The 15,000-nt window shown below is 36.9% G+C and overlaps 1 protein-coding gene across 1 annotated transcript; it reads left to right on the forward strand.

Annotated features, from left to right (window-relative positions):
- Positions 1 to 3,679: 3,679 nt before the first annotated feature.
- Positions 3,680 to 6,854, forward strand: scpp1 (secretory calcium-binding phosphoprotein 1). Its single transcript, XM_026942823.3, has 9 exons — positions 3,680 to 3,922; positions 4,016 to 4,070; positions 4,168 to 4,215; positions 4,296 to 4,346; positions 4,429 to 4,458; positions 4,565 to 4,600; positions 4,737 to 4,775; positions 4,884 to 4,949; positions 5,989 to 6,854. The coding sequence occupies exons 2-9, from the start codon at positions 4,017 to 4,019 to the stop codon at positions 6,673 to 6,675; spliced, it is 1,011 nt and encodes a 336-aa protein (XP_026798624.3). The 5' UTR covers positions 3,680 to 3,922; position 4,016; the 3' UTR covers positions 6,676 to 6,854.
- Positions 6,855 to 15,000: the final 8,146 nt, after the last annotated feature.

A 15,000-nucleotide genomic window follows, 5' to 3' on the forward strand; every position in this document is an offset into this window, starting at 1 on the left:
GAAATGGATAATATATTTTAATGATTACTAAGCCTACAGTAAATATGTTGCATTTTATTTCAAAGACATCATATATATGGACATATTCATGATTAAAGAGTTAAATCCTGGATCATAGATCATATGTCACTCAGACTTTCATAAATATTTTTTCACAGGGCTACATGGCACCTACAGTATATAAGCCCTTCATGACAACTGATATAAACCTTCGTAAACATTTATAAAGGCTTATATCAGCAGACTTCAGCTGACAATGTCTGCTGCCATCAATTTTGAGGCATTATATATATATATATATATATATATATATATATATATATATATATATATATATATATAGATAGATAGATAGATAGATAGATAGATAATAGTAGTTAGATAGATATTCTCTCTCTCTCCCTCTCTCTCTCTCTCTCTCTCTCTCTCTCTAGCTTGTATACTTTGATTCATTTTGTTTTCTCATGAATACTTATGACAATGCTATGACACCTGAATGACTGAATTATGTATCTACGACCCTAAAATAGAGAAACCACAGTGACGCTGAATTCTCAAATTTGATTGGTCAGAAGGAGCTGATTAATCTTCTGTAAGAGCAACTTTGACACTAGTGCACCCGCAACTCACAGATTTATATTAATGCACTCGTTCTAATACATAATTGTCTCTATAGTATCTTACACACTGACTTTTATGGTGGACAAGTGTTAGTATTTCAATAAGAGAAAATGTATAAATATTGATCTGAAGTTTTTTGTAAGGTTTTTGATATTTATTTGCATTATTGCGTTTATTTACATTTATGGAAGGAGTCTCCAGTATCAGTTTTTTTTAACACTCATTAAGTCTTCCTCCGTGGGAAAGACTTCAGGACAGAAGACTCCCAGGTTCCAGTTTCTTGGTAACACAACAAGCTATGTTTTTTTGTTTGTTTGTTTGTTTTTTGTCTAATTAACTTGAAGAGAGAGAGAGAAAATAGTTAAAATAGTTTACATTTGCCATAACATAAGTGATAGCAGGAGCTTGTTTTGCAGACATTCCACAACATTAAATGTAACTATATATGGATAAAAAGTATGGCTTTTCTTTTTTTAATAAATACAAATTATTTATCGTTATTAGCAAATTCCTGTGGTATAAGGGGATTAAAACCCGACAGGTCGCATCACGCCACCTCATCATTGATTATTTTCCTAGAACTGCATGCCCTAAGTGTTTTATTTCTTACCTAACATAAGTCAGCCTGAAACAGATAGTGTAACACAACCTTATGACAAAATAAAAATCTATGTCACTTGATTCAGCTGTTATGTCAACTTTACATCAAAATTGACAGCTTTATGACAGCTAATGCCTATTGTAATAAGCCTTTATGTAGGTTTATGCAGGTATCATTTAGTCCTATGAAAAAGTCATAAGTAAAGTCTTGACTGTTGTGAGTTCGGATTCCCTGCCAATGGTGTGCAAATTTGTCATTCCCTTTTATTATTTTAACATTTACCACACATATACGCACACACACACGCAGACACACACATCACACACACACGTTAATGGATCCCTTTTTTACCCAACCTGCTAAATAGCCCAGCTTTCTCAATACACACATTTGCACACACTTCAGAAGGATGATGTAGACAAACAGTAATCAGGAGCTGAACTCCATCCTGAGTGAACGAGCGAGCGCACAGGGTTCATTTACAACCCAGAGTTTTCTGTCTGACTTTCCAAGGCCTCCTTTCAGACAGACATCCTTACAGACAGACGTGGGGTGTGTGTGTGTCTGTGGGATTGTCTGGCAGCTGTCCTGACTTGATTATGTGCTGTTATTATGGGGAATGTTTGTACAGTGAGACTACTACTTCCTCTAGTCCCATGCAGCAGACCAAATATGGAATTCCCGGATATAATGTTTGGTTTAAGGAAAAGGGTTCAGTCGAAATTTTCACCATTATGGGAATGTTTAATAATCTTTTACTAATATTAATGATTTTATTGTTGTTATGAGCTCTCTAGGTTACATTAATTTTACAAATTTGGGGGAATTCTTCAAAATATTAGCCTGAATGATTCACTAAATACTTACATGACTAACTTTGGCTTCACAAGTGGGCCTCTATACGCTATAAGCTGTCTATTGTAGGTATATTCTGTATATCAGAACTATGGAGAATTATGAATGTTAAACAGATAGAATTTCTTCATTGTGCTTGTGTATATGTAAATAAGACATCCACGTGTGTATGAAGCTAAAGCTTATATACTGTATATACTGTACATGCTATATGTTATTCCTGTTCCTTAGGTATGTGTGCATAAAATATACATTATTTCTGTGTGTGGATTTAAAGTTTCCATGAAATGGCTGGAGAGCTGGGATTCGATTCCGTATGCTGACGTATTTCTTTTTGAAACAGGAAATCAGGGAGGAAGCGTGTCAAAAGTTCACTAACGACCCACGTTCGATGCTAACTAGCTGCTCCTGCGTGATACTCAAGGTTTGTTTGCGGGGGCGGGACAAATGTGTTCTAAAGATCGTTTTATTGGACGAAAAATTGAATGAGTACAGGATGAGTGATAAAAAATTTTCCCAGAAATAATAACCTTTAAAATGAACATTATGTTGCTACTTTGAATTTAAGGCCTTATGCTTATGTACGTGTGTTTTGTAACGTTTGTTGCTTGTGTATCTGTGAATGTTATAATGCATACAGAACATTAGGTATATATATGATCTAAAGATGTATGTGCATTTGTTGAATATGCGTGTATTTAAATTTAAATCTAGGTGTATTACGTGTATAAGAGAGTGCCGTTGATTGTGTCAGTGTATGTCATGTCTCCTGTTTATGTATGAACATAAAATGTGTGTGTGTGTGTTTATGTGTATGAGGTTTTTTACTTGTGCATGTATGTATATGAGAATTTTTACTTGTCTATGTGTGTGTGTATATGAGACTTTTTACTCATGCATGCATATATGACACTTTAAATTGTGTGTGTTTGTGTATGAGATTTTTTGTACTTGTGCATGTGTGTATGCGACTTTTTAACTTGTGCATGTGTGTGTATGAGACTTTTTACGTGTGCATATGAGACATTTTACTTGTGCATGTGTGTGTATGAGACTTTTTACGTGTGCATATGAGACATTTTACTTGTGCATGTGTGTGTATGAGACTTTTTTACTTGTGCATGTGTATGTATGAGACTTTTTAACTTGTGCATGTGTATGTATTAGATTTTTTATTTGTGCATGTGTGCATATGAGACATTTTACTTCTGCATGTGTGTGCATGTGTGTGTGTGTGTGTGTGTGTATATAAGGGCTGCTGTATGTGTAGAACACAGGAATGTCTAGCAAAATGTCAATTGCCTTACTCCATTAAGTTCAAATCACACACTGCCTGTGTTTCATATTGCGTCTGTATACAGTAACACACATAATTAGTATTCAGAGCATGAAAGGGAAAAAAAAACTGCCCGCAGAAAGTTACCACACAAAGTTATTATGGCTTCATTATACACTTCCTGTGTGTGGGATGAGACTACGGGCATGCTCAGTGTGCACTCTCCACACACCCTATAGTTTACTGTCTTAAAATAGACAGACAGAAGCGGAAGTAGAGGGACGGCATACAGTATTCTATGTCTGTGTTTGTGTGTGTGTGTTTTTGTGTGTGTTTGTGTGTGTGTGTGAGTGCACGCATGCCCCCACAGCGGTCATAAATGGTAAAGCTGAGCTGGCAAGGAGGAAGTGATGTGCTCACCTTAACGTAAAGCTAGGCAGATAAATAGCAGCTCTCTGCATCCCTGACTTCAGCACAAGTGTTTAGTCCACACTTTCATCGCAGCAGGACCAGAAGACGCACCTGACACTTACTGGGATTTACACAGCACATACTCAGAGAGAAAGCAGGTAAGACACTCACACCCAGATCTCTTCATCTTATAACAGTATTTTTCTTTTAACAAGCTTTAAACAGACTCAGATTCTTACTCTGTGTTGCAGAATGAAGCTCGCTTTTGTGATTCTCTGCCTGCTCGGAGCTGCCAGTGCAAATCCAGTAAGTGGATGTAAAATGATGAATATTTACACTACTACAAACAAATTAGGATCAGAACGGAACATGAAGGAAAAATTAACCCACATTTTTCTTACAGATTTTGCACAAAGTTGCCATGGATATGATGGAGCCTGCATCTAACTCTGTGAGTATTCTCAATCAGCTTTCATATTTATGCTATTCTAACTTTCACTGATGTTAACATGCTCTGGTTTTTCATCACAGACCTCCTCGATGTCTGAATCTACTGAAGAAACCAATGCCATAGACCAAGATGTAAGTTCAAGATCTCACTTTTATAGCAATTTGGATAATGCATTTTAAAATTCAACATCTAACATGCTCTTTTCTTGCTCAGAGCTCTCAGGAAAATACTTCCGAGGACACTGTAAGTGCAGTTTCATATTTGATATGTGATATTTTTTACAGACTTTAGGCATATTATATTAATGTGTATGTATAATTAACCAAATGTTAACCAAATTTCTCAACAGACATCAGAATCTATGGAGTCAAAATCATCTGAGCAGGTAAGTCAAAGAGTTTAAGACTCTTGTTTGGATTATATCTAGTGTTTGAAATATTATATCTAGTTTGCCATTTTAGTTTTTGAACACATCTTATTATTAAAAATAATATTATTATTATTTTTTTGTGCATGAACAGACCACAGAAACAAGCCAAAGCCACTCACTGGAAGAGCGGGTAATGATCTCTTAGAAACACTCTAGACTTCATGATTTATGGTTTATTTACTGTATTATGGTGGTTAGTATCATATTATAATATTATCATAATCGTATTTTGGTATAGTTTGGTACTGGAGAGGCTGGAATGACCGTCGATAACAGCCAAGGAAGCACAGAGAACATGCGCAAGGTAGGAGTGTTACTTTAACATATTGTCATGTTTTCAGTGTTGTTGTTTTTTTTTGGCATCCATGTGCAACCATTTAAAGCATCCCTGTAGTAGTTTTAGATTTAAGGACCTTACTCAACCCATGAGATTCATTTTTATGTGTATAGCAACAGTGGTTAGGAAAACCTCCCTGAGACGACATGAGGAAGAAGAACCTTGAGACTCAAAAGGGAACCCAGATAGTGGGATTATTAATGATTACAGTATACGTGTGGAGAAGAGTAAAGACAAACAGTGCTCAGTGTATTTACAGGATGTTCAGTATGAGCAGATTGATCAGACAGATAAAAGTCCTGAGGTGAATCTAGACCACAGTGCTGTCTTTATGGTTACAGCTGCAGTTCTTAGGTACAAATCTACAGTATCCGGATGAGATTATCCACTGAAGCACTGAAGCAATGGTGAGACTTAAAAAGAACAAAAATGAAAAATTAAGTGACAGTAAAACTTAAGGCTGGACAATATAATGACATAATATCAATAATGTGATACATTATGTCACAATACACTGTTTGGTGATTTCCCAGACATCATCAGTATATTTATATAATGATTACAAACTCTGATTGGGAGTTGTTGATTAGATGCCAAAATTCTGTACTGAATCATTAAATATATAAAACGTTACACTTTTGTACAGATTTTTAAATGAAGCTATATGTTATTCAACTCATTTTTTCACAGGCAGCACTACTGTGTTGTTGTTTGTTTGTTAGCAAATCTACACTATTTCCTATGGGACATATTGTGTATTGTAGAAATGTCTTCGATCTCGAATGAGCAAGGTAGAGAACATTGTTTTTACGGTAACGGTGTCAAGGATTATAGTGATAGTTGTAAAACATGTGGAAGGAACCTTGAGAGGAACCCATCCTCTTCAGGGAGACACTGGATAGTGGGATTTTGACCAGATAGTGGGGTTTTGTGAGATTTTGTGGTGTTTTAGGATAGACACCTCAAAGTTAAAGCTCATACTGACTTATAATCTCTTTCTCTGCAGAACTGGATTCGCGTCTTCAGCCCCCAGGAGATCAGTTCTGAAGACAACAGCACGTCAGCCAGCCTGGCATTAGCTAGCAGTGAGATCAGCAAATCTGCGGAGAGCCAAGAGAAAAAATCCAACAGCATCAGCAGCAGTAGTGAGAGCAATGAGTCTACTGAGGGTCAAGGCAAAAATTCAACTAGTAGCAGCAGCGAGAGCAGCGAGAGCAGCGAGTCCATTGAAAACCTGGAGAAGAACTCCAACAGCAGCAGCAGCAGCAGCAGTGAGAGCAGCGAAAGCAGCGAGTCTATCGAGACCCAAGAGAAAAACTCCAACAGCAGCAGCAGCAGCAGCAGCAGTGAGAGCAATGAGTCGAAAGAAAATCAGCCGAAAGCTTCAGACAGCAGCAGCGAGAGCAGCGAGAGCAACAGCATCGAGAACAAATCAACGATCGACAGCAATGAGAACAGCGCCATGAAAAGCAGCAACAGCTCCAGCAGTGAGAGTCACGAGTCCACTGAGTCCACCAAGTCCACCGAAAGCAAACAGAGTCACTCAGACGAGTGCCAGCCTGGAGCCGACAGCCAGGACTGCGACAGCGACGAGTACGTCCTCCAGAACGTCGGAGACGACGGAGCCAGCGACCCGTTTAACGGCTTCCACGTGCCTGACAGCACCGAGCGCGAGGTCGCATTTAAGAGATGATCGAATGCATGTTGATATTCCGATTATTATTATAGCTAGCGGTAGTGACTCTGCTCTGAAATGTGCAGTGTGGAAATCCCTGGAGAGAAATATCAACATGATAAATAAAGGAATAAAAATTACAGACCTATTAATGAAAACCAAAGAATAATGTTTATATATATATATATATATATATATATATATATATATATATATTAAAAGATAATCTGCATTAAAAGCTATGTATGTTAGAGAATATTTGCTGTGTGCATTAAGGATACTGGTTTATTATTGAGGCTCATAATATCTAATTAATTATGTTATACCTCAGTGTTGGACAATCTGTAGCATGTTTTAATTGATATTTAGCCTCTGATTAAAACTACACTAAAGAATTTTATAGATCCGGTCTCAGAAAGTTTCTTCTGCTCACTTTAGATGATTACATATTACAAAAATTTATTCAAATACACTACACTTAAAGAATATAAAGAAAGTTCTCATTGCATCACCAGCTCGCAGTTCCTTTCTTGTTGTAACGTCTCCATTGTTTTTTGGGTTTTTTTCGCTTTAAAATGTTTGAATGTAACCGTGCAAGTACTCTCCTTATTTGCATAAAGTATCTTTTAATTTTATACGTCTGTAATAAATCGACTTATTTATTATACTTTGAATTTTATTTTACATGCAGACCTATGAAATAAAACAAAATAGAATAAAATATGCCTTATTATATTTATTGTACTTGAATTTTATTTCACACACACACATCCCTATAAAATAAAATAAAATAAAATAAAATACACATCATTATTAATTCATTATACTTAAATTCTACTTTAAAAGCCCTATAACATAAAATTAGATAAAATATAATTTGCCCTTTTATTTATTTATTGTACTTCATTTCACACATTCAGCTCTATAAAATAAAATAAAATAAAATAAAATAAGCATCATTATCAGTGTTATTTATTAAATGCACAGTATTTATTATTTAAAGCACATCAGTGTTCTTTATTTTTAACAAGGAAAAAAATCTGGCATTATAGAGTACAATGTAAACATTGCAAGCATTTATACAAAATGTCAGACTCTGGATGTGTGTGTGTGTGTGTGTGTGTGTGTTAATTATTGATTCCAATTTGCTTTCAGTTATTTAATACTGAATGACTGTTTCACAAAATGTTCATTAAATTGGTGTGTAATTGAAATAAATTGAAATAAATAAATAATAATTTAAACTTGATAGCATAATCCATATATAAAAACATAGTAGCTCATTGACTCGAAGCCGATCATTCGAGGTTCGATTTAGTTTATCTCCTTATACGCAAATTTACACAAACACTGTAGCTCTCACTAGATCTGAAAGTTTTTCCCGAATTTTCTTGAATATTATATTTCTTGCGTCCCCTGAATGACTTAGGAATAAATGAATTTTTTTCTTATTGCAAAAAATGTTCATATTATTTGGTCATCCTCAGTTGTGTGTATGTGTGTATCAGTTATGTCCATCTTTCTGAGCAGTCCTTGTGACTGTGTGTGTTTGTGTTTGTGTGTGTTTGTGTTTATTCAGCCTTCGTGTGGGTTAGGATGTGGTAAAATGTGTGCTTTCACTCTTTACCTCCACTCAGACCTCAAGGGCTGCAACAGTAAGCATCATTATGATCCTTAAATGACAGGTTCCTTAATCGTAATCCTTGAAAAGACTCCACCATTTCAAAATACGCCTTAAACCTATTTTTTTCAAAGAAAAAAACACACACACACACACACAAAAAAAAAAAACAGTCATTAACTCTTTAAATTCAGTTTACCTGTAAAATGTCGTGGTCATAAATCGCAGTGTTCTTTTAGTCAGCAAATGAAATGTGGATGAAAATAGTGAGCTTTAGTTGTATTTTTAAAGATAATATAATACTTGTGTACCAGATAGGAGATAATTCTTGGTTTTGGTGTATCGTGGTCTGAACATGGCCCAGCTGTAAATTTTTCAGATGATTTCATTGCTGTCATGGACGAGAAATGAATCATTATTTATTTGATTTGATCAGGATTGGTTTACTGTTATACCAGCTCCATTTTCTCAGGTAAGTTTGACACCAGGCAGGTTTTGAGCTTAGTTTTATTTATAAATTTCTGGATTATTATTTAATTATTCATCTTGAATCATATTATTCAGTAATTACTACAGATACTATGTATATCTTCTGGTGATCTTCTGGTGTGAGTATTTCAGAAACTGCTGATCTGCTGGGATTTTAACACAAATCTATCTCTAGAGTTTGCTTGGATGGTGCAAAAAAAAAAAAAATCCAGTTCTTCATGTGGAAATGTCTCCTTGATGAGATCAAGTCAGAGGAGGATGGCAGAACCGGTTCGAGCTGATAGGAAGGCTACAGTAACTCAAATAACAACTCTTTACAAACATGTTGAGCAGGAAAGCATCTCAGAATGCACAACAAATCGACCCTTGAAGCAAGAGCAGAAGACCACTTCAGGTTCCACTATCCACTCCACCAAGAACAGGCATCTAAAGCTACAGAGGCATTAAACTATGATGTACATCCTGGGAATCACAGTTAACAGTTTTGATTAGTAAAGTTAGTCTAATTCATGTAATCATGGAACATCTGGAGCCATTTACAGCTGAATTTTAAGCAACTGATATTCTTTTCTTATGACAAAAGTTGAACAGCTGCAGTGCGATAGTAGAAAATACAAATATTGCTCATATATTTTACTTAAATCTTATTTCAGTTCACAATTTGTTTCTATTCTGTTTTAGTTTAACATACCACTGCTGCCAAACCCTCAGCTTCAGGTATCTCATTAGCAAAACAAGCCACTGCAGTGCACGATGGGTATAAATAAGCTGCTTCTAGTCTGTGTGTCCTTCCTTAGACTGAGCTGAATATTCATTATGTTTATATCAGTGTTGCTCCAACTCATCCTCAAGAGCTGCAACGCTGCACTGCAGTGTCATTATGAAGCTCTTCGTTAGCTCAATTAGTACACTGCCATGCTCTGCCTCTCCACCACTGAGACCGTGGTTAGTAATTTTACTGTCTGGATCGGCTCAACCACCACAAAAGAGAAGGTTAAATGGCAGGACATCATGCGGTCAGCAGAGAGGATCCCAGCCAACATCCCTCACATCCGAATTATACCATTTACTTCTCCTTACTTCCAGAGTGACGTATTATAACAACTAAAAAAAAACCTCAACACATACAGACATGGACAAAGGTTTGCAAGGAGACAACAATTCAATTAAGGAAAATATGTTACAAAAAGAAAGAAAAAAGAAAGAAATGCATTCCAGGATGTTAAAAATGAAACGAGGGTGAGTACTGCTACAAGACAACAATTAAAAACATAAGGAAAAAATGACAAAAATATTTTTAAAAAAGAAAAATGTATTTTAGGATGTTAAAAATGAAATGTGGGTGAATCATTCAACATGACAGCAAGGAAAAATTAACACAATTTTAAATAATTCAAGCCACATAGACAGAAATTTGGACACATTTCAGCTCTGGTGGACCAGGGGTTTGACAGGAGTGGGGCAGAAGGTGGCATGGGAGTGGCTGTCCACCACTGGAGCCCCCATGGTTGAAAAACCATTGCAAAGGTTTTTCAACGGTGCCCTTGCAGTGGAGAAAAAGGAATGAAGTGCCTTAATGGCTGCTTTTGAAATGGAAAAAACATGATGAAATGCCCTCTAGGGTGCAGATATGTATGAGGAAATGTGAGAAAATGCCCTCTATAGTGCAGCTATGTGTGAGAAAATGTGATGCAATGCTTTCTATGGTGCTGCTATGTGTGAGGAAATGTGAAGAAATGCCCTCTAGGGTGCAGCTACATGTGAGGAAACGGGATGAAATGCCCTCTAGGGTGCTGCTGTGTGAGGAAATGTGTAAAATGCCCCCTAGGGTGCTGCTCTGTGTGAGAAAACGGGATGAAATGCCCTCTAGGGTGCAGCTGCGTGTGAAGAACTGTGAATAAATGCCCTCTAGGGTGCAGCTACCTGTGAAGAAATGTGAAGAAATGCCCTCTAGGGTGAAGCTAGGTGTGAAGAAATGTGAAGAAATGCCCTCTAGGGTGCAGCTACATGTGAAGAACTGTGAATAAACGCCCTCTAGGGTGCAGCTACCTGTGAAGAAATGTGAAGAAATGCCCTCTAGGGTGCAGCTACATGTGAAGAACTGTGAATAAATGCCCTCTAGTGTGCAGCTACCTGTGAAGAAATGTGAAGAAATGCCCTCTAGGGTGAAGCTAGGTGTGAGAAAACATGATGAAAAACCCTCTAGGGGGCTGCTATGTGTGAGGAGATGTGATGAAATGCCCTCTAGGGTGCGGCTACATGTGAAGAAATGTGATGAAGTGCCGTGTAGGGTGCTCTTCCAGTGGAGAATATGTAATTCAGTGCCCTATAGGCTCCCCTACATTCAAGAAAATGAGATGAAATGCCTTCAAGGGTGCTGCTACATGTGAGGAAATGTGATGAAGTGCCGTGTAGGGTGAAGCTGTGTGTGAGAAAACACGATGAGAAGCCCTCTAGGGTGCAGCTACATGTGAGGAAATGTGATGAAATACCCTCTAGGGTGTTTGACTGTGAGGAAATGTGATGAAGTGCTGTCTAGGGTGCCCTTCCAGTGGAGAATATGTGATTCAGAGCCCTACAGGCTCCCCTACATTCAAGAGAGGAAATGCCCTCTAGGTGCTCCGTTCCTCAGACTAACACAAATACCCACCAAAAATATTCCAACTAAAATTTCCATGGTAATATTAATGCTGTATGGATCATAGCTGAATGTCTCATATGATTAATTATGGAAAAAATTCTCATATAATCTGCAAAAAAGTGTAAATTATATTCTTGAGCGGTTCACCAGGAAGTACATCCTCTATTAATCAGAGGCCAAAATGTGAACTTTAATTAAGTAGGTTTGGACAGATGTCCAGAAGCAGGAACCTCTAGTCTGTGTAGTGAAAAAAATAAATAAATAAAAAATACACCATATTTATAACAGTCAATTAAAAATCAGCTGTAATTTTCAAAATAAAGATGAAAACATATATCAAATATGGCAAATTTGGAGGAGAGAGTTTTTTTTTTTTTTTTTTTTTTTTTTTTTAAGTATCTTTAGTATTTTGCTACACGTTTCTGGAACCTACCAGAAGGTGGTAGCAAAGCTAATAAACTCATGCAGACATAATTTCCCTGACTTCAAAGGGACTTTCTGAAATTTCACCATTGTGTGTTTTACAAATAAAGCATAAAGGTCCTCTGTTAATATAAAAAGCTGTGATACAGCCACTCTAAGTTCGCTAATTACGCTAGATTTTAAATGACTGTTTTATAGCACAATCTTCAGATAGTGGAGTAAGCGCTAGCGTCATTTACAGTCTAGACATCGTGTGATTCAAGATAATGAAAGGCATTACGGGGCTATTATGTAAAGCCGTGGTTCTCAGCTGCAGCACAGGGAGCTCCCCGTACCTCACAGAGCTGTTTTTCCCACTGTTAACACACCAATGTCGACTCTTTTGATCATTAATGGAGTGTTTTAAAAAGGGGGAAATTTTAAATTGCAGTGCAGGAGCCTGAGAAACTGAATGTCCTTTCAGGTCTAGACGAACATGGACTGATATATAAGGTGAAAACATGACACTTTCAGTAAATGTCATTCTACCACGGTGCTGTTGAATTCTGATAGCTTGATTAATTCTCTATTACAGCAGCTCTGACAGTTGTTCTGTCTGCAGGATTTATATTACTGCACTCGTTCTTCTAATAGTTTATCATTTCTATAGTAACAGTTAATACACAGGGACTTGGAAAGTGGGCGCTCCACGTAAAAAGATTAAAAACGTGTGTGACTGCTGATGTGATGAAGTTTACTGTAAGATGTTTCTTTAACGTTTTTGAAAGAAGTCCCCTGTTTCAGTGCTTTGTGTAAGTCAGAGGTAAAGCTGTAATTTTTCCGCCTGTCGGTTGGCGGAAAACTTGTCTACAGGACAGAGGTAACATGACAAGCTGGGTTTTTTTCTGATTAACTTCAAGTAAGAGACAAAGAGCAGCTGGTGAGGAAATGACTTCAATGTAAGTGATACAAAATTAAATGGGACTATGATAAAAGTTATTTAATTATCTTTTAAAAAGTACTCATTGGCTATGGTATAAAAGGAATAAAACACCTCTGGACACATTGTTAGTGAAAAAGAATCTACTTCAGAGTGGGAAAAGTAACTGTGCTTGATGCTGGACTGCATCACACCACCCTATTGTTGATAAGTTTTCTATAACGGCACACCCCCAAGGGTATTCATCCTTACCTAATAAATGGACAGGTGAAGAGGAGAAACAGACAGTAGAATAGGATGCTACCTTTAATAGGAAAAAAAGAAACACAATCATAGTGCTGAATAAAGAAACTCAAAATAAGATGTTATAAGGAAGAATATTAAACGTGTAAATATGCTACAATACTTTGAGTGATATCACATAACCTTTTTTGTGATTTCCAGGCCAAGCCTTTTTCCCTGAGTTTGAGAACGTTGAATTTGTTCAGTTTTCTTTTCTCATGCTCTCTGTGACCTGTGCTGACTGTGTCTTTAAATAACGTCACCGAAAATGAATCAGCTGATTCATATCTGAATAATTTGACAGTGTTAACACAGATTATAAGAAAGGGTCATCTTATCCCAAAATCACAGAAAAAGTAGCCAGAACGTGTATTTATGATTGAGTAAGATTTTGACACTTTTAACACTTTATAGTTTCTCTTATACCAAACAATTACACAAATGAAAGTATCAGGTATTGTGTTCGAAATTCAATTAAAAGTGAAAGTTGCAGGCTAAAATGATACTTTCACTTAAATGAAGTGAAGAATTTAAAAGTAAAAACACTTTTTATACAAAGGTCAGAGTGAGGTTAGGGACATGGAGTAACATTTATTTATTTTTTACATCCATGCTATGGACTAAATCACACACATGTTCCCAACCCTGGTCCTGGAGAACCCCATGTCTTGCACATTTTCGTGTTTTCCCTGCGTTAACACAACCACTTCAACTCAGAAAGGGCTGATAATTAGCTTTCATCAGATGTGTTGCAACAGTGAAAATACTGTTACTGGACAGGGGTACCGGGAATAGGGTTGGGAAACTGTGTCCTGTTTGTTGTTGTTACTGTTGTTGTATCTCATCTCTTTAAAGAAAATCTTTGAGCCTAGTTGGAGACAAGTGACTTGTTGAAAGTCGATATCATGTCATTTGATATCATCATTTGATATGAGTAAACTAAAATTTAAAAAATCTATTAAACTACTAGACTAGTCTTAAAAAGAGGTTTGAAAGACTGAACTAGCTAGCAAATGAGGTTTGAAGGACTGAACTAGCTAGTGATGTCCATGAAGACCTGGTTTGCCGAGGTTGATGTGGAAGAACTCAAGTGGCCTGTAGAGCTCTGACCTCAACCCTACTGAACACCTTCGGGATAAATTGGAACGCCGACTGCCAAAATCTAGTGGAAAGCTTTCCCAAAAGAGTAGAGATTATTATAACAGGAAAGGGGGGACTACATTTGGAATGGGATGTGGGATGGATGGATGAATGGATGGATTTTTACAGCTATAATAAAACTGGTAGCAATATAATGTCACACACTGGGGCTTTAAATAGCTGTTTTTCTCCCTCAGGAATCTCTGTGAAGAAAACATACAGCTGTTAGTGTTGGGTTTTCAGGCAAGTGGAAGACGGCTTACTTATTAAAGGTCTAGATATCACATGATATTTAAAGACCTGGTTTGCAGGGTAGAAAAAATAGTGTCAGGTTTTGAGGCAAATAAAGAGCGACTGCCTCTTTAGATATCACTGTTTAATATGAGTGAACTGAAATGAACAAAACCTGTTAAACTACTAGACTAGAGCATTCTTAAAAACAGGCAGAGAGACAAACAGACACAGACAGACAGACAGACAGACAGATAGATAGATAGATAGATAGATAAACAGACAGGCAGAGAGACAGACAGACAGATAGATAGATAGATAGATAGATAGATAGATAGATAGATAGATAGATAGATAGAGACAGACAGATAGACACAGGCAGAGAGACAGACAGACAGACAGACAGATAGATAGATAGACAGACAGACACAGGCAGAGAGACAAACAGACACAGACAGACAGACAGACAGACAGATAGATAGATAGATAGATAGATAGATAGATAGATATACACAGACAGACAGATGGACACAGGCAGACAGATAGATAGATAGATAGACAGACAGATTTGGCTTTAAGGAGCTGTTTTGGAGCTCA

This window comes from Pangasianodon hypophthalmus, chromosome 3 (genome assembly GCF_027358585.1).
Source record: "Pangasianodon hypophthalmus isolate fPanHyp1 chromosome 3, fPanHyp1.pri, whole genome shotgun sequence".
NCBI classification, from domain to species: domain Eukaryota; kingdom Metazoa; phylum Chordata; class Actinopteri; order Siluriformes; family Pangasiidae; genus Pangasianodon; species Pangasianodon hypophthalmus.

Coding starts and splice junctions, on each gene's coding strand:
- scpp1 (XM_026942823.3), top strand. CDS start 4,017: ATGAAGCTCGCTTTTGTGATTCTCTGCCTGCTCGGAGCTGCCAGTGCA. Junction 4,601..4,736: donor AGTCAAAATCATCTGAGCAG/GTAAGTCAAAGA, acceptor GTGCATGAACAG/ACCACAGAAACAAGCCAAAG. Junction 4,950..5,988: donor GCACAGAGAACATGCGCAAG/GTAGGAGTGTTA, acceptor CTTTCTCTGCAG/AACTGGATTCGCGTCTTCAG.